General features: G+C 43.2%; 2 protein-coding genes across 5 annotated transcripts in view; one reads left to right on the top strand and one right to left on the bottom strand.

Annotated features, from left to right (window-relative positions):
* The window catches only part of LOC134356293 (17-beta-hydroxysteroid dehydrogenase type 2-like), a 58,977-nt gene extending 54,719 nt beyond the window's left edge, over positions 1 to 4,258 (bottom strand). For both annotated transcript variants that reach the window (XM_063067137.1, XM_063067138.1), the window contains exon 1: positions 3,603 to 4,258. In XM_063067137.1, coding sequence (XP_062923207.1) covers positions 3,603 to 3,864 — 262 coding nt within the window. In that variant the 5' untranslated portion in view covers positions 3,865 to 4,258. The remainder of the gene's footprint in view (positions 1 to 3,602) is intronic.
* The window catches only part of sdr42e1 (short chain dehydrogenase/reductase family 42E, member 1), a 71,488-nt gene that overhangs the window by 3,126 nt on the left and 44,388 nt on the right, over positions 1 to 23,974 (top strand). The window contains exons 1-3 of one of the 3 annotated variants that reach the window (XM_063067135.1): positions 5,955 to 6,861; positions 8,812 to 9,014; positions 13,063 to 13,142. The exons of 1 other annotated variant lie outside the window; for it this stretch is intronic. The gene's annotated coding sequence lies outside the window, so the exon portion shown is untranslated. Of the gene's footprint in view, positions 1 to 5,954; positions 6,862 to 8,811; positions 9,015 to 13,062; positions 13,143 to 23,974 lie in introns of those variants that run through there. One more of the 3 variants, XM_063067136.1, reaches the window with a different exon arrangement.

The raw sequence follows: 23,974 nt of genomic DNA, 5'->3' as shown, positions 1-23,974 counted from the left end.
TGAACTTTCTCTCGGAGTTTCACAACAACACCTGCCTTTTCCCCGACCATCCCCACAAACTCCTCGGTGACGGTCAAAGATGCATGTACACCACAAATAAATATTCCCAACTGAGCTACATCAGTCACGTCGGTGCTCTCATCAATTGCAATAGGGAAGGCAATAAATGACTTCACTTTGTCTTTTAGTTGACTGTTCATATCTCCTGCAAGGTCCCCGATTCTCTCTGCCACAGTATTTCTTGACAAGCTGATATTACCAAAAGCCTGTCTCTTCTCAGGGCACACCAGCTCAGCCGACGGCAGCATGCGTGCTTTGATGAATTTCCCCTCTGAGTATGGCTTCGACGCAGCAGCTATTTTGTTGGCAATAATATAGCTGGCCTTGACAGCTCCATGAGTCTCTCAACTTTTGGTGAACACTGATTGCTGTTTTTTCAGAGCTGCTTCAAGTTCATTTACCTTTTAGTGTTCTGAGTCGTCCAGCTTACTTGTCATATTTTTCTCCGTGTGAAGTCTCATAGTGTCGTTTGATATTGTACTCTTTTGCCGCAGCCACTTGTGAACATGTCAGACACACAGGTTTGCCGTTGAGCTCACAGAAGAAAAAACGATCTTTCCAATCAATTATCGTTGAATATCCGACCTTCGATGTCAACTTTTCTTGCAAAGCATTTTGAACCACAGCAGCAAACAGTCTCAGCCTTGCTACAGATGTTACTTATCTGAGTACTCTGTATGTTTATACTGTGTCTGCTGACGTAAGTGGGGCCCTGGTGGTCTTCAGTGCGGGGCGGTAGGTGCTTATGCACAGCGGGTGGTTAACAGCCGCTTGTTGTTTTCTAAGTACACACGACAAGCTGCCGGCGCAGCAGGCGACACAGACAGCGGTGGGAGGGAGAGAGCAGCTGCCGTACAGATACATAATAAATGGTTGTGAATACATGCTTTTTTTCCCCCAAGTCATCCCGCGGGGCCGGATTGGACCCCTTTGCGGGCTGGATTGGACCCCTTTGCGGGCTGCATCTGGCCCGCGGGCTGGTAGTTTGACACCCCTGGCTTAGAGTCTGTTTTATTAACATAAAACAATCCAGCACAGGAATAAATCGTTCAGCATACAAATGCTTGTGATTAACATGCCAATTTTAACGAATTCCTTCTGCCTGCGTATGGTCAATATCCCTCCATTCTCTGCCTGTCTCTTTAATGTTGTTACTGTCTGCTTCCTGTCAATGTCAATGTATTCCAGCACCTACCCCTGCCTGTGTAAATAAACTTGCCTCGTAAATCTCCGTTAAACTTTTCCCCTCTCCCTTATAGATAAGCCCTTGTATTTGACAGTTGCACCCTGGAACAAAGTCTTTTAATTATGCATCCATATCTATGCCGCTCGTAATTTTATATATTTTACCACCCAGCCTCTGACACTCCAGAAAAAAAATTGAACTTTGTCTCCTTATAACTAATAGTCTCAAATCCCGATGAGTCTCTTCTGTTCCACATCCTTCCTGCAATGTGACAACCAGACTGCACACGATACTCGAAACTAAAGTCTTACACAGCTGCGACACAACTTTTGTATTTAATATCCTGACTGATGAAGATAAATTAATGCCACACACTTTCTTTACCATGTGTTGCCACTTTCAGGGAATGATTAACTTGCACCCCAAGATTCCTCTGTATCTTAATGCTCTGAAGGGTCTTGCCATTTAATGTATACCTTCCTCTTACGCTTGACCTCCCAGGGTGAAACACCTCAGACTAGTCCAGATTAAACTCCATCTGCCATTTCTCTGCCCACATTTCAAATTACCATGTTGAATCCTTTATGAAAATTGTCCTCACTGTCCACACCACCACCAAATTTTGGGCCACCTGGAGATTTACTAATCACCCCACTTACATTTTTGTCCAAATTGCACATTTCACAAGCACAAGAGGTCTCAGCATTTATCTAATGGTCACAGTCAGAATAACATCTCTCCACCAGTACCCAGTTCTCTACTTCCATGCATCCTTTACTCCTGATTTATTTTCCTGCACTGTACTTTCTCTGTAGCTGCAACATTACATCGTACATGCGGCTTTTGTTTCACTACCTCAGTATATCTACAGTACTGTGCGTTGTAGCGTAGATGAAATCACTGGCGATACAGAGTCACTGGTAGATACAAAGCAGCTTCTTTATTCGACACAACAAGGCATAGCAGGCATCATATGGACAGAGACAGTTTCGGTAGAAAGGTCTGGGAGCCCAATGTGAGCTCGATATTTATATGCTAAGCACAAAGGCAATCGCTACTTAAAAAATAATAGACAATGCTTCCTTTTGAAGCTACGTACAAAACATCACACCTTCTGACTTCATCCTCTCCTCCTGATGCCAACATGTCTGGGTTGGTATCCACAGCCTTTAGGAATGCAAGTTAAATCCACAGTACATTTATTTGGCATTTTACATGCTAACATAGAAGACAATTAATATTTATAAAGTATAGATAATATTGTCTTTGAAACTATGGCGCCAGAAGCATCTGGTATTCACACCTTTTTAGGAAGTGCATTGTTGTGAACTCAATCCACAGTACTTTGTTGAATAGAAGTCTGGTGGCCAAAGTCATTTAAATGTAAACAAATCATCTACCCAAAAAAACTCACTCTAACACTGTGTCTTAGTAACTTATATATAGCTGAGGTGTCAAAGACTTATTGCACAGTACTGTAGTAACTTTGTGCATTGCACTATACTGCTGCCATGAGAAAAACAAACTTCATGACATGTGTAAGTGATGATATACCTGATTCTGATATGGGTCTCTATCGTTGACTGAGAGTGGGAAGGGGGGCAGGGAGAGGGGAACCATGGTTGGGAAAAGAGGATGGAAGAGGGGAGGGAGCAGGAAGCACCAGAGCATCATTCGGTAATGATCAATAAACCAATTGTTTGGAAGCAAATTACATTGCCTATGTCTCAGGGCTAGGTGTGACTGGACCTGTGTTCAGCACTCCTTCACTGGCACCTGTCAACACACTTTTTTTTACCATTCTCAACATTCAGGTTTATAAACTCGCTCTCCACTCCTCATTGACAACCACAAAAGTCTTAGTTTATACATATGTGCCTCAGGCAGTTGCTCAATACAGTATGTATGGCATGATCTGCTTGGAAGACACACAAAATAAGTTTTTCACTGTATCTCAGTACATATGACAATAAATTTGGTAGTTGCCTTAACCTTCTGGATAAGGGACATTATCTAAAAATTTACCTAATTCCATGTACACCACATCACTGATCTACCCTCATCAATCAATCATCTTTATTAACGCAATCATTTTAAGGCATTAATTGAAAACAAACATTTCTAACTTTTATACCTGTTAAAGCTTTGATTTGTTTTTTTTACCCTTCCTTGTCGGTTGAACATGTTTGCCTCTGTGAGTGCCGCTCGCTGTTTCATTTTAGCTTTGACCATTGCGGAGAGCTCTTTTCAACGCACGATAGCAATGAATGGGCTGGGTGTATCGTTCAGTCTCGCTGACTGAAAGCGGAGACACAAAGTGTCGACGGGCTGAAAGGGAACAACCCGCTTCACTCACCTGTGATGAGAACAGCCTTTTCCTGGACAGGTAGCAACCCGGACATGGGCAGTTTCCAGTAGGCGAGCAGACAAGCCAGGGAGAAGAGACAAAAGCCGAGATAGCCAGGCATCACCTTGTAGCACAGGGGCTCGAAAAGGAGTAGGAGCAGGAGAGCCAGAGCAATTTCCAGCCCCACCTTTAGCTCCTGCCTCAGCAGCAACCGCAGCACCGCGCCTCCGAAAGCTGCTGTAGCTAGAGTGTAGAGTAATGGGAAGAGCATGTTGGCCAGCTGATTCTAGTGCTTGACAACTCCTTTTCTCCCTCAAATCTTTCCTCCCCTCGCTCTCTTTCTTGTACCCTCACTTTTTCTTCCCTCCCTCACTCCTCCTCTCTCCCTCCTCCTTCCTCTCACTTTTTCTCTCCCTCTCGTTCTCGCTCACCCTCCTTTCCTTCACCTCTCTCCCCGCTTCTCTCGTTACCTCTTGTTCCTTTGTTCCCTGCTTCCTTTCCCCCTTTCCTCCGCCCCTTTTCCTCTCCCCGTCCAATGCTAATCTTCGCAGACACTTAGCCTGCAGAGGTGCCGCGCTCCCCGTTCCAAGCGCTACCCTCAGCAACAACCTCCTCCTACTCCACAGTCTCCACAGCCTGTCCCTCTGAGCTCCCGGCAAGTGCAATCGCCGGCTCCTAACCTTTGCGATTGGAAAAACACCGAAGACAAAACCCCGCCCAAAGACAGACAAGGAGATAAGAAGGTTCCAATTAATCACCTCCTGATCTGCTAACAATTCCCACGTAGGCATTGTGAAGGCACGCACACGAAAGCGGTGAACAAATTCAGTGAGTTTGTGATGGGATGTGGCCTTCCTGGTACCAGGAAGGTGTCCTGAAAGATGAGAGGTACCCTTGCAGAGAAAGGAAAGGACACCTACAAACCATCGAGACGGGGCTAAAAAGCAACAAGATGAGGAAAATATTGATGGAGTTTATATATAACTCCAGTGCCAGGCGAATGTGAATCGGAATGAAGACATTTGCCACGATGATGAACGAAACTGAATTGAAAATTGTCTGTTCCCAGGGCTTTAGCACATGTGATAAGTAGGTATCGGTAATATAGCCAGGCCAGGGATTGATTACTTATGGACAATAGACAATAGGTGCCATTCGGCCCTTCGAGCCAGCACCGCCATTCACTGTGATCATGGCTGATCATCCACTATCAGTGTCCAGTTCCTGCCTTATCCCTATAACCTTTGATTCTAAGAGCTCTATCCATCTCTTTCTTGAAAGCATCCAGAGACTTGGCCTCCACAGCCTTCTGGGGCAGAGCATTCCATATATCCACCACTCTCTGGGTGAAAAAGTTTTTCCTCAACTCCGTTCTAAATGGCCTACCCCTTATTCTTAAACTGTGGCCTCTGGTTCTGGACTCACCCATCAGCGGGAACATGCTTCGAGCCTCCAGCGTGTTCAATCCCTTAATAATCTTACATATTTCAATAAGATGCCCTCTCAGCCTTCTAAATTCCAGAGTATACAAGCCCAGAAGCTCCAATCTTTCGACATATGACAGTCCCGCCATCCCGGGAATTAACCTTGTGAACCTACGCTACACTCCCTCAATAGCAAGAATGTCCTTTCTCAAATTTGGAGACTAAAACTGCACACAGAACTCCAGGTGTGGTCTTACCAGGGTCTCAAACCTTTCATATCTATATCTCACTGTGTGGGGGACATTAATCCGAGCTCCAGCTCCAGCAACCCATCCATACGTACTCTCCCGACGCAGCCCCGATCACACCACATGCACTGATTCCAGTGGCCAACGATAGGTATTCAATTTTGAGTACTGTTGGGGGGACGACCTGCCTGGGGGAAGCAACGGTGGCCGTGCCTCTGGCGCTGAGTCTGGCCCTATAGCTCAGAAGGGCAGGAAACTGAACAGAATGGCAGCAGTTACTTACTTACTTAATTATTTCACTTTATTGTCGCCGAACAATTGATACTAGAGCGTTCAATCATCACAGCGATATTTGATTCTGCGCTTCGCGCTCCCTCGATTACAAATCGATAGTAAATATTAAAAATTTGAACTATAAATCATAAATAGAAATTAGAAAAGGTAAAGTAAGGTAGTGCAAAACAAAAACCGAGAGGCAGGTCCGGATATTTGGAGGACTCGATTGTTAAGGGAAACAGGCGATTCTATGGACGCGAAAAGGAACGCAGATGGTAGTTTGCCTTCCGGATGCCAGGATCCGCGATGTTTTTGAACGCATTCACAATATTCTGAAAAGGGAAGGTGAACAGCTAGAGGTCGTGGTACATATTGGTACCAACGACATAAGTAGAGAAAGGGAGGAAGTCCTGGAAACAGACTGCACGGAGTTAGGAAGGACGCTGAGCAGCAAGGGTAGTAATCTCCGGATTGTTGCGACATTGAGGATAGGAATAGAATGAGGAGACAGATGAATGAGTGGCTGAAGACTAGGAGAACAGTGCAGTGATTCCGATTTCTGGATCATTCGGACCTCTTCTGGGGCTTGTAGGACCTGAACAAAAGGGACAGATGGACTTGAATCCGAGGGGGAGCAATATCCTTGCGGGCAGGTTTGCTAGAGCTGTTGAGACTGGTTTAAACTAAAATGGTAGGGGGATGGGAACCAGTGTGATAGAGCTGAGGATAAGCCAGCTGGTTTACAAGTTGATGTTGGGTGTAACGTGAATGTAAGGAAGGACGAGGCAATAATTAGATACAAATGCAGACAGAGCAAAGGGCTTAGTTGTACACGGAGGCTAAATTCATAAGGGCGAAGAATGCAGGAGTGAAAGTGCAGTATTTAAATGTTCGTAGCATTCGGAATAAAGTGGACGAACTCATGGCGCAATTATAGATTGGTCGGTATGACGCTGTGAGCCTCACTGGGTGGTGGCTGAAAGAAGGTCAGAGTTAGAAGATTAACATTAAACGATATACTTTGTATCGAAAGGACAGGCAGGAAAGCACAGGCGGTGGTGTGGCTCTGTTGGTAGGAGGTGGAATTACTGTACTTCTTTAAAAAGCGGTGACATAGCGTCAAAGAATGTCGAATCGTTGTGGGCGGAGTTAAGGAATTGCAAGGGTGTAAAAACTATTATGGGAATAATATATAGGCCTCGAAATAGTAGCCAAGCTGTGGGGTTGAGATTCCAAAGGGAGCCGGAAAAGGCATGTAATAAGGGTAATGACACAATTGTAATGGGGGACTTCAATATGCAAGGCGATTGAGAAAATCAGGTTAGTATGAAATCACAAAAGAGGAAATTTGTTGAATGCCGACGAGATAGCTTTGTAGAGCAGTTTGTGCTCGAGCCTACTAGGGAAAAGGCTATTTTAGATTGGGTGTTGTGTAATAACCCAAATTTTATTAGTCCGTTTAACTTAAAGGAGACCTTAGGGGGAAGTGATCATTATGTAATTGCATTCATACTGCAATTTGAGAGGGAGAAGCATAAGTCACGCGTATCTGTATCGCAATGGAATAAAGGGCATGAGAGAGGAGCTTGCCGAGGTGGATTGGACGGCGATACTGGCGGGGATGACGGTAGAGCAGAGGTGGTTGAAGTTTCTGGAAGAGTTCACAAAAGAGGATAGATAGGTCCCACAGAAGTTGCTCTCAAACGGTAGGGGTAGGAAACCGAAGCTGACAGAAGTTAAGGACAAGGGAAGCCAAGGAAAGGGCATATAAGTCAGCAAAAGTAGGTGGAAAGTTGTATGATTGGGAAATTTTAATCTCCAACAAGGCAACTAAATCAGCTCTAAGAATGGAAAAGATGAAATACTGTATGAGGGCAACACACACAAAATGCTGGAGGAACTCAGTAGGTCAGGGAACGTCTATGGAAAAGAGTACAGATGACGTTTTGGGCCGAAACCATTTGGCAGGACACAGCAGAGATCACGGGGGGGGGGGGCGGCAGAGAGAGAGGGTTTCACTGAACTCCTGTTGAAGGGAAGATTTAAACTTCTTCAGGGTAGGCATCCCTGGAAGAGAATTCACAGAGTAGTAATCAATTACAAACAAGAGAAAATCTGCAGATGCTGAAAATTCGAGCAACACACACAAAATGTTGGAGGAACTTAGTAGGCCAGGTAGCATCTATGGAAAAGAGTATAGTCAACCTTTCAGGCTGTACTCAACTGTACTCTTTTCCATAGATGCTACCTGGCTTGCTGAGTTTCTCCAGAATTTTGGGTATGTTGCTTGTATTTCCAGCATCTATAAGACCGTAAGATATAGGAGTAAACGTAGGCCATTTGGCCCATTGAGTCTCCCCAGCCATTCAATAGTGGGCTGGTTATCTGCAGATTTTCTCTTGTTTGAAGCATAATGGCAAACTAGCCAATAATATAGAGCGAGGCACTGGAAGATTTTTTTCAGTTTTATAAAGAATAAAAGGGAGGGGAGAGTTGATATTGGAGCACTGGATACTGGTGAGGTAGTAATAGGGGACAAATAAGTGGCAGATGAACTTCACTGTGGAAGACACTAGCTGTATGGCAGAGGTCCGTGAGTGTCAGGGAGGATGAGTGAGTGGCATTGCCATTGCAAAGGAAAAAATGCTTGGCAAATTCAAAGGTCTTAAGGTGGATAAGTCACCTGGACCAGATGGACTACATCCCAGAGTCCTGAGAGAGTTTGCTGAAGAGATAACGGATGCATTGGTCATGATCTTTCAAGAATTACTTGATTCTGGAATGGTCCCAGAGGACTGAAAAATTGCAAATGTCACTCCAGTCTTCAAGAAAGGAGGAAGACAAAAGAGGGGAAATTATAGCAACACATACAAAAAATGCTGGTGAATGCAGCAGGCCAGACAGCATCTGTAGGACGAGGTACAGCCAACGTTTCGAGCCAAGACCCTTCGTCAGGACTAACTGAAAGAAGAGATAGTAAGAGATTTGAAAGTGAGAGGGGGAGGGGGAGATCCAAAATGATAGGAGAAGACAGGAGGGGGAGGGATGGAGCTAAGAGCTGGAAAGTTGATCGGCAAAAGGGATACAAGGCTGGAGAAGGGAGAGGATCATGGGACAGGAGGATTAGGGAGAAAGAAGGGGGGGAGCCCAGAGGATGAGCAAGGAGTTATAGTGAGAGGGATAGAGAGAGAGAGAGAGAGGGGGGGAAGGGGGAAAAAATTTAAAAAATAAATAAATTATCATGGTCTGGTCCATCGATCCTTATTCCAGGTTTTCTGGTTTTCCCTTGTCCTGTTGTGTGCCTTAATTGAGGCACATGATTCTCATTTTGGACTGGACTGTTCCCTTCCCTTCCCCTTCCTTCTGAAGCCTTTGCCTGAAGACTTGCCTGCAACCTCGCCTGCATCCTCGCCTGTATCGCTGTCAAGTTCTACTGCTGGAGCAAGACCGGAGCCTTGCTGTTTCTAGATAAGGTACTGTCTTTCGTTGTTTGGAACTGTCTATATGTCCATGCCTTCGCTAGGTCAGTCCGGCTATTTGCCGCTACCTTGTGTTTGGAACCGCCTCTGTGTCCATGCTTTCGCTAGGTAGGTCTAGCCGTTTGCCACTACCTTGTGTTGGGTACCATCTCGTCGTGTTCAGCATTCTGTGTATGAGTCCCGGCCCTACGTCCTGTCCCCAAGAGGGATTCCCGGCTCTGTGTTCTGAGTATGAGTCCCGGCCCTACGTTCTGTTCCCAAGGACGGATACCGGCTCTGTGTTCCATGTCCCTGTCTCTCAAGTCCAAGGCTCCGTGTTCCCATGCTCTAGACCAAGGTTCCGAGTGTCCAGTCCTCGTCCAAGGCTCCAATGTTCCTGTCTCCCAAGACCAAGGTTCTATGTTCTGCGTTCCTGTCTCCCAAGATTACCAAGGCTCTGTGTTCTGCATTCCTGTCTCCCAAGACCAAGGTTCTGTGTTCTGCGTTCCTGTCTCCCAAGATTACCAAGGCTCTGTGTTCTGCATTCCTGTCTCCCATGACTAGGGCTCTGTGTTCTGCGTTCCTGTCTCCCAAGACCAAGTCAAGGCTTCGGGGTGTCATCCTGTCCTTATACCTCGCCCAACCTAGGAGTATCTCATCTAGTCCAAGCCACATCCAAGTATTTCATCTAGTCCAAGCCACGGCTTTGTGTTCTTGTCCTGTGCAGGAGTTCCATGTCCAGTCCTGTAGCCACATCCAGACCTGTAGCCTAGCCACGTCCAGTCCTGTAACCATGTCTTGTCCTTGCCTAGATCTGGGGTCCGAGCCCAAGTCAAGACACAGGTTCTGGGTCCCTGTCCAGTCTCTGGCACGGAGTCCTTGTCCAGGTTCCAAGTTCCTTGTTCCTCATCCAGGTCCTGTTTTCCTAGCAACACACATCAAAGTTGCTGGTGAACGCAGCAGGCCAGGCAGCATCTCTAGGAAGAGGTACAGGCGACGTTTCAGGCTGAGACCCTTCGACATGTACTTGAGTTTTGGGAAGACCTTTGACAAGGTGTTACACATGAAAATGCCTAACAAGTTAAGAGCCCATGGTATTACAGGAAAGGTACTAGCATGGATAAAGCAGTGGCTGATTGGTAGGGGACAAAGAGTGGGAATAAAGGGAGCCTTTTCCGGTAGGCTACCGGTGAATAGTGGTGTTCAACAGAGATCTGTTTTGGGACCACTGCTTTCTACATTATATGTTAATGATTTGCATGACAGAATCGATGACTTTGTGGTCAAGTTAGTGAATGATACAAAGATAATTGGAGGGGCAGGTAGTGCTGAGGAAGCCGAGAGGTTACAGGAGGACTTAGACAGATTAGAAGAATGGCCGAAGAAGTGGCAGATGGAATACAGTGTCAGGAAATATACGGTCATGCATTGTTCGACAAAATAAAAGCATTGACTATTTTCTAAATGAAGAAAAAGTTCAAAAATCTTAACTGCAAAGGAACTTGGGAATCCTTGTGCAGGACTCCCTAAAGGTTAATTCGCAGGTTGAATCAGTGGTGAGGAAGGCAAATGCAATGTTAGCACTCATTTCGAGAGAACTAGAATATAAATGCAAGGATTTAAGGTTGAGACTTTATAAGGCACTGGTGAGGTCCTGCTTGTAGTATTGTGAGCAGTTTTGGGCCCCTTATCTAAGAAAGGATGTGCTGACATTGGAGAAGGTTGAAAGGAGGTTCATGAAAAAGATTCTGGGATTAGAAGGTTTATCATATGAGAAGCATTTGATGGTTCTGGGTCTCTAGTCAATGGAATTCAGAAGAATGGGGGGGCGGGGTTGGTGGGATTTCATTGAAACCTAACGAATGTTTAAAGGCCTTGATAGAGTAGATGTGGAGAGAATGTTTCCTGTGGTGGGGGAGTCTAAGACCAGAATACGCAGCCTCAGAATAGAGAGTTGTTCATTTAGAATAGAGATGAGGAGGAATTTCTTCAGCTAGAGAGTGATGAATCTGTGGAATGCATTTCTACAGACTGTCGTGGAGGCCAGGTCAATGGGTATATTTAAGCCAGAGGCTGAAAGATTCTTGATTAGTTGGGGTATGAAAGGATCCAGGAAGAAGGCAGGAGATTAGAGCTGAGAGGGAAATGGATCAGTCATGATGTACTGGTGGTGTAGACTTGATGGCCTCATTCTGCTCCTACATCTTATGGAATTATGGTCTGTTGCATATAAGTATTGGCCTTCATCAGCCAGGCTTCAGAAACCTTCATCTAAGTTATTTTGCGTTTGATCCAAAATCCATGAAGCTTCCAGACCAAACTTAATTTACCCCTTAGCGCATCAACCATGGTTATAGACATTTTGCCTTGGGTACCCTGACAATCAACCCTCACAACACTGAGTGACTGGGCTTTCTGTCCTCAAAAGCTTTTAGTAAACCATGCCAGCTACTTTTTTCTAGCAAAAGTGTTTGTATTTCTAGAGTTGACTTGTTACTCCTATTGATAATCTACAAATCAATTGAACAATTTGTCTACCTCGAGGGTATTGGAGAAAATGTTGTCAAGGTAACGATTAAAGTTGTGTTGAATCACCTGTTGTTCTGCTTCTTCCTAAAAGTATAAAATATGATTGTACTTAATGTCAGGGTGATTTTACTGAGAGCCTGTCCTCCAGAAGGCCTGCTTATCGTAATGAGTAAATACCTTTTACAACCATTAGTTTTGATCTCCAGTGACTTAGTCACAGACACAGCAGACAGAACTGGAGGTCAGGATCAAACCCAGGACTAGAGCTGTATGGCAGCAGCACTGTCAGATGTGCCACACTACACCTTGTTGGGTCTATTCAGAAGTGGAGAGAGGAATCAATTTCCTGGGTGTCAGTATATCAGAGGATCGAACCTGGACCCAACATATCCATGCAGTGATGAAGAAGGCAAGACAGTAGCTATATTTCATTAGGAGTTTGAGGAGATTTGGTTTGTCACCTAAAACATTCAAAAACTTCTACAGGTGTACCGTGGAGAGCATTCTGACAGGCTGCATCACCATCTGGTATTGCGGATGGGGTGCTACTGCACACGATTGTAAGAAGGTACAGAAAGTTGTAAAGTCAGTCAGCTCCATCATGGGTACTAGCCTTCGTATATCCAAGGCATCTTCAAGGACTAGTGCCTCAGAAAGGTGGCGTCCAATGTCCATTATTAAGGACCCCCATCACCAGGACATGCTCTCTTCTCATTATTATTATCAGGAAGGAGGTATAGAAGCCTAAAGTTACACACTCAATGATTCAGGAACAGCTTCTTCCCCTCTGCCATCCGATTTCTAAATGGACATTGAACTCATGAACATTATCTCACCTTTTAAAAATTATTTCTGTTTTTGCACCACTATTTTTAATTTTAACTATTAAATATACATACATATATATATACACACACACTTACTGTAACTCTTTTTTTCTATATTTATCATGTATTGCATTGTACTGCTGCCGTTAAATTATGCCAAATTTCACGACATATACTGGTGATATTAAACCTGATTCTGATTCTGATGGGCACATCATTCAACTAACATCACCAGTACTTGTGTGTCACTCTCTACTGGTTTCAGTCCGATCATGTTCCTTCCACTTAGGTGTCCCTACTCTGTATGCCCATAATTAAACAATAAAGCTTACTATCTTACAAGACCCCATAAAACATAGCAACAGCAGTTTATTGAGCTCAGATCCTTATCCAGATGGTTGTAAATAGTCAGAAGATGTGATGCTTCTTTGAAACGAAAATTAAGGATAGAGAGGTCAAAGTGGAAGTGAGGTGAAGAATTAAAGTGATGGGCAACAGGAAGCTCGGGGTGACATTTTTTGACAAAGAGGGAAGATTTATGAGTGTCTTCCTAGAGCAGGATGTTTAGTTAAAGATTAGTTGGACTTACATTGTTTTCTTTACACAGAGGAAGCTGGGGGAGATTTAATCATAGTGTATAATACAATAAACGTATAGGTAAGATAAAAATCAAACCTACCAAGGGTGAAATTTTTTCTGTATGGCAGGTGGCTGGGATCCTTAATGTACTCCCAGGTATTGTGGCTGCAGTACAACTCTTCAAGAGATCTGAATAAGTTGTTGAAAGGTTAGTATGTGCACTTATGGGGAGTGGGACTGGCTAGCTTGCTCTTACAAAATCAGTATGAACTTAAAAGACCAACTAGTCTCCTTGCCGTACCATTTTGTGATTCTGTGAATATCTTGTAGCTTAGATTAAAATGTATATATAGAGGAACTAAAGGATAATTGTTTTTTCCCCTCCCAGAAAATTGTGGGGTTTAGAACTCACTCTCTGAAAGATTGGTTTAGGCAGAAATCCTCATCACAGTGAGAAGTATTTGATGGGCTGTAGCAGAGAGGTCTGCGTGCTGAGAGCTAAACAAACAGAATTAAATTCAATAGTTGTTTATGGTTAGTGTGGATACAATACAGTGAGCAGAGTGGGCTTCTGTTGTGTGGTAAATTCCCATGACTCGATGATGATTAATACATATCTATAAAGAAAGTAATGCATTTAACAGCTACAATGCAAACACGAGGAAATCTGCAGATGCTGGAAATTCAAGCAACACACACAAAATGCTGGTGGAACGCAGCAGGCCAGGCAGCATCTATAGTGAGAGGTACAGTCGACATTTCGGGCCAAGACCCTTCGTCAGGACTAACTGAAAGAGGAGATAGTAAGAGATTTGAAAATGGGAGGGGGAGGGGGAGGGGAAGGGGGGGATCTGAAATGATAGGAGAAGACAGGAGGGGGAGGGATGGAAATAAGAGCTGGAAAGTTGATTGGCAAAAGGGATACAAGGCTGGAGAAAGGCGAGGATCATGGGACGGGAGGCCTAGGGAGAAAGAAAGGGGGGAGGGGAGCACCAGAGGAAGATGGAGAGCAGGCAAGGAGTTATAGCGAGAGGGACAGAGGGAGAAAAAAAGAGAGAGAAAAAAGGGAAAAAATAAAAAATAGTAAATACATAAACAAAGGATGGGTTAAGAAGGGGAGGAGGGGCACTAATGGAAATTAGAGAAGTCAATGTTCATGCCATCAGTTTGGAGGCTACCCAGACAGAATATTAGGGTGTTGTTCCTCCAACCTGAGTGTGGCTTCATCTTGACAGTAGAGGAGGCCGTAGATAGACATATCAGAATGGGAATAGGACGTGGAATTAAAATGTGTGGCCACTGGGAGATCCTGCTTTCTCTGGCACACAGAGAATAGATGTTCACCGAAACGGTCTCTCAGCCTGCGTCGAGTCTCGCCAATATATAGAAGGCCATACCGGGAGCACCGGACGCAGTATATCACACCAGCCGACTCACAGGTGAAGTGTCGCCTCACCTGGAAGGATTGTCTGGGGCCCTGAATGCTGGTAAGGGAGGAAGTGTAAGGGCATCTATAGCACTTGTTCCGCTTACAAGGATAAGTGCCAGGAGGGAGATCGGTGGGAAGGGATGGGGGGACAAATGGACAAGGGAGTCACATATGGGGCGATCCCTGCAGAAAGCAGAAAGGGGGGGGGAGAGGGAAAGATGTGCTTGGTGGTGGGATCCTGTTGGAGGTGGCAGACGTTACAGAGGATTATATGTGGGACCCCGAGGCTGGTGGGGTGGTAGGTGAGGACAAGGGGAACTCTATCCCTAGTGGGGTGGCAGGAGTTTGGGGTGAGAACAGATGTGTGTGAAATGGGAGAGATGCGTTTGAGAGCAGAGTTGATGGTGGAGGAAGGGAAGCCCCTCTCTTTAAAAAAAGGAAGACATCTCCTTCGTCCTGGAATGAAAAGCCTCATCCTGAGAGCAGCTGGGGCAGAGACAGAGGAATTGCGAGAAGGGGATAGCATTTTTGCAAGAGACAGGGTGGGAAGAGGAATAGTCCAGGTAGCTGTGAGAGTCCGTAGGCTTATAGTAGACTTCAGTAGATAAGCTGTCTCTAGAGATAGAGACAGAAAGATCAAGAAAGGGGAGGGAGGTGTCGGAAATGGACCAGGTAAATTTGAGGGCAGGGTGAAAGTTGGAGGCAAAGTTAATGAAGTCAATGAGCTCAGCATGCGTGCAGGAAGCAGCGCCAATGCAGTCGTCGATGCAACGAAGGAAAAGTGGGGGACAGATACCAGAATAGGCTTGGAACACGGATTGTTCCACAAAGCCAACCAAAAGGCAGGCACAGCTGGGACCCATACGGGTGCTTATGGCTACACCTTTAGTTTGGAGGAAGTGGGAGGAGCCAAAGGAGAAAGTAATAAGAGTAAGGACTAATTCCGCTAGACGGAGGAGAGTGGTGGTAGAGGGGAACTGGTTAGGACTGGATTCCAAAAAGAAGCGGAGAGCTTTGAGATCTTCCTGGTGTGGGATGGAGGTATATAGGGACTGGACATCCATGGTGAAAATAAAGCGGTGGGGGCTAGGGAACTTAAAATCATTGAAAAAATTCAGAGCGTGAGAAGTGTCACGAACATAGGTGGGAAGGGATTGAACAAGGAGGAATAAAACAGTGTCGAGGTATGCAGAAATGAGTTTGGTGGGGCAGGAGCAAGCTGAGACAATGGGTCTACCTGGACAGGCAGGTTTGTGGATCTTAGGTAGGAGGTAGAAATGGGAAGTGCGGTGCGTCGGAACTGTAAGGTTGGTGGCAGTGGATGGGAGATCCCCAGAGCTGATAAGTTTGGTGATGGTGTGGGAGACAATGGCCTGGTGCTCCTTAAGGGGGTCATGATCGAGGGGTAAATAAGAGGAGGTATCCGTGAGTTGACGCTGTGCCTCGGCAAGGTAGAGATCAATACGCCAGACTACTACAGCACCCCGCTTATCAGCGGGTTTTATAGTAAGGTTAGGATTGGTGCGGAGGGAGTGGAGAGCAGAGCGTCCAGAAGGAGTGAGGTTGGAATTGGAACAGGGTGTGGTGAAGTCTAGATGGTTGATGTCCCGTTGGCTGTTAGCAATAAAGAGATCCAGAGCAGGCAGAAGACCAGAGCGGGGTGTCCATGAAGAGGAGGAGGGCTGAAGACTGGTCTCTCCTCCAGCCCGTGGTACTTCTGATGGATTATAGAGAACTATTGTTTTGTAGGGGACAAAGCAGACAATGTGATAATGGCCAGGTAAACTGTTTTAGTGAACTTGAGTGAGCAATGAAGATTAACCAGCAAGTGTGGCTAACTTCACTTCACACCTCTTCAGAGTGATCCCAAGGGATCTTTTACATCATCAGATGTTGAAGGTCTGTTAGTCTGGCTTGAACAAATGTGTCTGTGCAGTCATGCAATTAAATATAACAATTAATCATTCACCCGAAGACTGTAGCTGCAACAGTAATAATTTTCATTAATGCAGCATCATTAATGTAGCAAGGTTGTCCTTAGCCACTTGAGAAAAACGTTACTAAACTAATCCAGTTGTCAAATGGCTGGAATTGATTGATGTGAATGTAAGCGTTTGCATAAGGTAAACATATTTTTAGTTGCATCAATACAAGTTTTATCTTCTAAAAAACCCACAACCTTTCCTTCCAAAATAGCCAATTTTTTTTTCTGTTTAATTAATATGCAGAAGGCCTTGGGTTTACTTCTGCATTTATGCTTTCAAAGACTTTACACTGAAGTTACATTGAATGATCTGGAGAATTGCTGCTGGAAATTCAACATTTCATCTCAGTATTATGTTCTGCATTCACACCTATGGCTGTGTGGTTAAGTGTACTATATTCTTATAATATTTGTGATAAGTTACAAAAAATGCTTGTAAATGTACAATGACATCTATATTGTCTCTGTTTATTTACTCCATAAAATGAGCTATGCCTAATAGATTCAGAAAATATCTGTCTGAACATCACTCATCATAAATTGCACACATAGATTTATATCTGTATGCATAACTAATTCATTAGCAATATGCAATTGCACTTATTATATTTTAGTTATTTAAAAATACAGCGTGGAATGGGCCTTTCTGGCCAAATAAGCCATTCCGCCCAGTAACCCACCTATTAAACACGAGCCTAGTCACACAATTTACAATGACCAATTAACCTACTAACCAGGATGCCTTTGAACTGTGAAAGGAAACTGGAGCACCTGAAGGAAGCCCACAGGGTCACAAGTAAAATGTACAAATTTCTCACAGGCAGCACTGGAACTGAACTCTGAACTCTGACTGTGATGAGCTCTTTGGGCCTTTGCAGGGCACCAGAGAGCGTTAGGCTCCGAAGTTTTAGAGCACCTGAGTTGGTTAATTGTTGTTTAACGAGAGTCATAAATCATTTAGTTTTTTCTCCCGAGCGACTTGTTCTTTATAACGGCGCCTCCTAGTGCCTTCTGCTTAAACTTGTAAAGTTTACTTTGATAGGCTCAGGGATTCCGTGTTACTCGTAGCAGATGCCCGATTAGCTCTAATAGCAGGGTCCTACTTTTGAGGATGTTACTTCTCACTGTGTCGCTCAGCCAAGTCACTGATATTTTTTGAATTATAAACTCATGGCACCATCACAACTTCAGCGCCTGTCTTTCCTCTGCACTTGGGTTCTGATATTGCCAGCACATGTTGTGACACTGATACCCTGAGCTGTAATAGTGTTGCACTAACAGCTACGCTACTGTGGCACACTGAGACATACAGTAGCTCCCCAAAATTGAGACCTCTGCTAACTTATAACTGAAGCACAAGTCAAATTTTAAGAATTTTTCCTTTCCTTCTGTACTTCAATGGTCATATTATACTTGTAACTTATCAAGAAAATAGTATGCTCAAAATTAAAATAAATTTATTAAAACACCACAGATAGTAGAAAACTGAAATAAAAGCTCTCTGGAAACAGGAAGGCTAAGTCACAGCACAGCTTGAAACTGTTCGGATCACTGATTTGCAATGCAGTTTAGTTGATGAATTTTTCTGTCAGCTAATCCTTTAATTTTTTGTCTCATTCCCACTGCAATCTTTCGATGGGTTCCTGCATTATTGTAACAAGAAATCATTGTAAATTTAAAGAATGGTACCTTAACCCCCTTCTAGGCATATTACAGCCTTCAGACCTCAATATCAAATTCTGCAACTCCCGGTAGCTCACTCTGTCTGTCTGTAATGAGAACTGCCCACTTCTAATACATCTGTATTATTGGCTTACTTGTTCTCTCTGTATCTCTGTACTAGAATGGCCTGACATACTAGGCATTCTTACAGTTTTGTATCTCACAGTTTTAACAATCCTTACTTCAATTTTCTCTATTAGCCTATAATCCAGAAGATTTAAACCGAGTTTATCCGAGTAGGAATGCTGGCCTCATCCTATAAAGGATATTTCATATCCTTTCCACTCCCACTGTCACTGAAACTTCAAACATTTCCTTTCTCCCTTTGCCAGTTCTAAGGTCCTTAATATAATACATTAAGCTTTATTTCTCTTTCCATTGATAGTGCCTAATGTTTTGAGTTCGTCCATTATTTTGAACTTTTATTTCAGTTTTCCTGCAGTTGCAGTTTTTTAAATTTCTTATTGAAACACCCTGGTTTCCTGGGCTGCGTAAGTCTAGGAAAGACACTCTCAAGTCTCGCCAAATTTGTGAGATTGAGACTGCTCGATCCCACCGCTAACCCCGGTTTGTGTGGAAACTGTGTCATTTGTTACCCTGTTACAAATCAGTGCCATGAAATAACAGACAGTACATGCATACGATTAAAGGAATTATATTTATGAGTCTTAACTTAACTAAAAGGTTAGTAAAGAATAACAAAAAGAAAAGGGCCCAATCTAATTAAACAGTCAAATATGCACAAGGTGAAGCTCATCTTGAACTTCTCTGGCACTCACGCACTGTGACATCACCTTACGAATGTTGCTCACAATCCATCTCAAATCGGGTCTCCCACCAGATCTATGCTACAACTGGTTCTCCCCAGCATCTTCTCTCTTCACCTCCTGCCGAACAAAAGCCCAAACCCAACCTTAATGTCCCTCACCAGACAAACCGCCCCTTATTTCAACCATCCTAATTGGAAGGCACACATTTCTCATCTCTTATCTTCAACAATAACCCAAACAAGCTGCTCTTACAGAACTGCCAAAATGAAATACATACAGCATAACAGTAAAAATATGAACCAGGGCATTACATTATTGTACTCAAAGTGCTTTATTTCGGCTCTTGGTAATAATACAGCATTTGATTCTACTACTTGGTTGTGAATATAAGGATAATTTACCGAACAGATTAATTTGATTTAGAGTATTTCAATTGCAGAATTAAAACAAATTTGGACCATTTGAGATTTAATATCCAAACTGGTTATGTTTATGATTAAAGTAATACTGTTTGTGTAGCAGCAGTCATACAAAACTTCAGGTTCTTGTGAATCTGTCATTGTCATAGTCGATTTCATCAGGAGGTAGTAATCTTCCGACTAAGTTTATGCGATATTGTGAATGTGAAATGTAAACAAGGAAAGGAACAACAATTTTATATCTATGATTCCTTTCACATCCTCAGGATGTCCCACAGCACGTGAAGTAAATGCAAGTGTAATCATTTTTACAATGTAAGGAAATAGAATTCAATGCATTTACAATCGCAAACAAACCCTAGGGTGTTGATGGTAGGGTGCTTGGCAAAAAAGGGGCACCACTTAAAAAATTTTTGTTTAGATAAAGTGAAAACAAACCTACGTTGCATATACAGAATTAACTCCTTCACAATCAAACATCAATTGATGTTGTTAATTTTTAAAGTCCAATTATTAAAATGATAGATAGGACATATGTAATTCTGATTTCTGGAGCCATTAAGCTTTATTTTGCATCCTGTTGTTGTTTTACCTTGATCTACTTCACTGTGTGATGATTTTTATGTATGAACAGATAATATGACACACTTTTCACTGTATTTTGGTATATGTGACAATAAAGAACAAATTCCAGTTCTAAATGAAGGGAATTACATTGACAGATTCCCAAGATAGAATTTCAGATATTAAAGCTTGATGTTTAAGAGATGGTAATTATATGACCATAAGACACAGGTGCTTAATTAGGCTATTCAACCCATTGAATTCGCTCCGCCATTCCATCAAGTCTTTCAACCTCATTCTCCCACTCCTCCCTGTAACCTTTGACACCCTGACTAATCAAGAACCTATCAAATTCAACTTTTAATATACTCAATGACTTGGCCCATCTGTGGCAATAAATTCCACAAATTCACTACCCTCTGACTAAAGAAATTCCCCCTTCTGTCTTTTAAATGAACGTCCCTCTATTCTGAGGCTGTGCTCTCTGGTTGTAGATTCACCCACTAAAGGAAATACCCTATCCACATCCACTTTATCCAGGCCCTTCAATATTTAACAGCTTTCCATGAGATCCCTCTCATTCTTTAAACTCCAGTGAGTACAGGCCCAGAGCTGTCAAATACTCCTCATGCATTAAACTTTTCCTCCCCAACATCATTCTCATGAATCCCCTTTGGACACTCTGCAACACCAGCACATCTTTCCTTAGATAGGGTGCCCAAAACTGCTTATAATACTTCAAGTTCAGTCTGACCAATCACTTACAGTACAAAGCCTCAGCATTATATCCTTGCACTTATACTCTAATCCGCTTGAAACAAATTCTAACATTGAATTTGCCTTCCTTACCACCGACTAAACCTGCAAGTTAACTTTAGGGGAATCCCAAGTCCCTTTGCTTCTCTGATTTTTGAATTTGCTCCCATGTTCAGAAAATAGGCTATGTTTTTATTCCTTCTACCGAAGTGCATGACTATGCACTTCACGACACTATATTCCATTTGCCACTCCTTTGCCCATATTCTCAATCTGTCCAAGTCTTTCCGCAGACACTCTGCTTCCCCAACACTACCTGCCACTCCACCTATCTTCATACGGTCTGCAGATGTGGCCACAAAGCTATCAGTCCCTTCATCCAAATCTTTGACATATAACGTAAAAAGAATTGGTCCCAACACCAACCCTTGCTGAGCACCACTTGTCACTGGCATCCAACCAGAAAGTAAAGGAATCCGTTAGTCTTGCAAGACCATGGATCTGCACCTGGAAAGTCTTCACTCTCCAGCGCGCAGGCCTGGGCAAGGTTGTATGGAAGACCAGCAGTTGACCATGCTGCAAGTCTCCCCTCTCCACGACACCAATGTTGTCCAAGGGAAGGGCATTACAGCTTGGCACCAGTGTCGTCGCAGAGCAATGTGTGATTAAGTGTGTTGCTCAAGGACACAACACACGTAGCCTCAGCTGGGGCTCGAACTCACGACCTTCAGGTCGCTAGTCCAGTGCCTTAACCACTTGGCCACATGCCCACACAGCCAGAAAAGGCCCCTTTATTCCCACTCTTTGCCTCCTGCCAGTCAGCCAATCTTCAATCTATGCTAATATCTTTCTTGTAAATGCATGGATTTATCTTGTTAAGCAGGCCCATGTGCAGCAAATTCTCAAAGGCCTTTTGAAAATCCAAATAATCATCCACTGACTCTCATTTGTCTATTCTGTCTGTTTTTTCTTTAAAGAATTCCAGCACATTTATCAGGCAAGATTTCCCTTCAGGAAACCATGCTTTGGCCTACTTTATCATGCACCTCTAAACACTCCAAAACCTCATCTTTACTAATGAACTCCAACATCATTCCAACCACTGAAGTCAGACTAAATGGCCTATAATTTCCTTTCTTCTGCCTCCATCCTTCCTTGGAGTGGAGTGACATTTGCAATTTTCCAGTTCTCCAAAACCATTCCAGAATCTAGAGATTCTTGAAAGAACATTACTAATGCCTCTTCAGCTACCTCTTTTGGAACCTGGGGGTGTAGACCATCTGGTCCAGTTGCCGTACCTACCTTCAGACCTTTCACTTTCCCAAGTAACTTCTTTGTAGTAAAAGCAACTGCACTCACTTCTGCCCCATGACACTCTCAAATTTCTGGCATACTGCTAGTGTCTTCCACAGTGAAGGTTGACCCAAAATATTTATTAGGTTCATCCATTTCTTTGTCCCTCTTTACTACCTCTCCCGCATCATTTTCCAGTGCTCCGATATCCACTCGTCTCACTTTTATTCTTTATATATCTGAAGAAACTTAGTATCTTCTAATATTATTGGCTAGCTTACCTCCATATTCCATCTTTATGACTTTTTTAATTGCCTTCTGTTGGTTTTTAAAAGTTTCCCAATCCTTCAACTTCCCACTTTTTTTTTGCTCTATTATATGCCCTCTCTTTGGCTTTGATTTTTCTTGTCAGCCAATCTTGTGTCACCCTGCCTTTAGAGTACTTCATCTTTGGGATGTATGTTTCCTGTGCTTTCCTAATGGCTCCCAGAAACTGCAGCCATTGATGTCCTGCCATCATCCCTGCTGATGTCCCTGTCTAATCAGCTTTGAACAGCCCAGTCGTCCCACTGCCTCTGTAATTCCCTTTACTCTACTGTAATACTGATTTAGCTTCTCCTTCACAAACTGCAGTGAATTATTTCATATGATCACTGCCTCCTATGGGTTCCTTTACCTTAAGTTCTCTAATCAAATCTGAATCATTACATTACACCCAATCCAGAATTGCCATTCCTCTCTTGAGCTCATGCACAATCTGCTCTAAAAAGTCATTTCATAGGCATTCTACAAATTCCCCCTCTTGGGATCTTATGTCAACCTGATTTTCCCAATCTACCTGCATTTTGGAAATCCCCCATGACTATTAAAACATTGTTCTTTTTACATGACATTTTTATCTCCCATTGTAATTTGTAGCCCACATTTTGGCAACTGTTCAGAGGCTTGTAAATAACTCCCATCAGGGTCTTTTACCCTTGCAGCTTGTTAAGTCTATCAGAAGGATTCTACATTTTCTGATCCTTTGTCACTTCTAAGGATCTGATTTTTTTAAATCAAAGAGCCACCCCATTTCCTCTGCCTATCTTTTCAATACAACTTGTATCCTTGGATGCTAAGCTCCCAACTATGATCTTCCTTCAGCCACAACCCAGCAATGCTGACATTATACTTTCTAAACTCTATCCGCACTGCAATATCATGTACCTTATTCCATATACTATGTTAATTCAAATAAAACACCTTCAGTCATGTATCCTTCACCCTTTTCCATTTTGGCCGTTACACTTTAACTCATCCCACTGCCTGTCCTTCCTCACAGTCTCACTGCATCTACTTGTATACCAACCACTCTATCATTCCAGTTCCCATCCCCCTGCCAAATTATTTTCAATTCTCCCCAACCGCTCTAGCAAACCTGCCCACAGGCTATGGAACCCCCATGGTGTAACCCATGCCTTGGTTGTCTCAGTAAAGATATAACAAGTCTTTTTAAAGCAAATGTTCTGCAGCAATGATTGGAATTAATCCCTGACCTCAGATTACTTAGCCATAGTGATAGTAAAGAACAACCCATGTGGATATTTTTTGTATATTATTTAGTGAAGTAATTGCAACATCACAAGATGAGCTTTTCAAGAAAGTTAAAGTATATGATATGGCTCCAGAACCACTCATACACCTTCAAAGAGATTTTCCACATAGCGTATCACAATACTTACTTTGGTGGATCTGTTTTATAATATATGGTTTCATATCTTGGAACATTGGAGTGTTCTATTGCAAATGGTTAAATATATTCATATAGCACTTTTTTCTGTTAGTTAAATTCTTTATGCAGTATAGACATGGTTTTAGGATACACAAGAGTGTGCAGAGCAAATAGTAGTGTTTCAATAATCAGGCAATTATTTTATTGAAATTGAGTGATGCATGTAGGTCAAGACATGGGAGATAACTTCCCTTGCATTCTTCATTCCAATGTTTTGTTCAAAAAGCATTGCAGCCCTTCTGCACTTTGTACTGAAGAATCAGCTTGGAATTACGAGTTGGTGTCTTTGGCACGAGCGTTAAGCACAACCACAGCATATCAAAATGATGTAC

Source organism: Mobula hypostoma, chromosome 14, assembly GCF_963921235.1.
Source record: "Mobula hypostoma chromosome 14, sMobHyp1.1, whole genome shotgun sequence".
NCBI classification, from domain to species: domain Eukaryota; kingdom Metazoa; phylum Chordata; class Chondrichthyes; order Myliobatiformes; family Myliobatidae; genus Mobula; species Mobula hypostoma.
The sequence above is the reverse complement of the archived record's forward strand: the minus strand, read 5'-3'. Positions and strand labels throughout refer to the sequence as shown.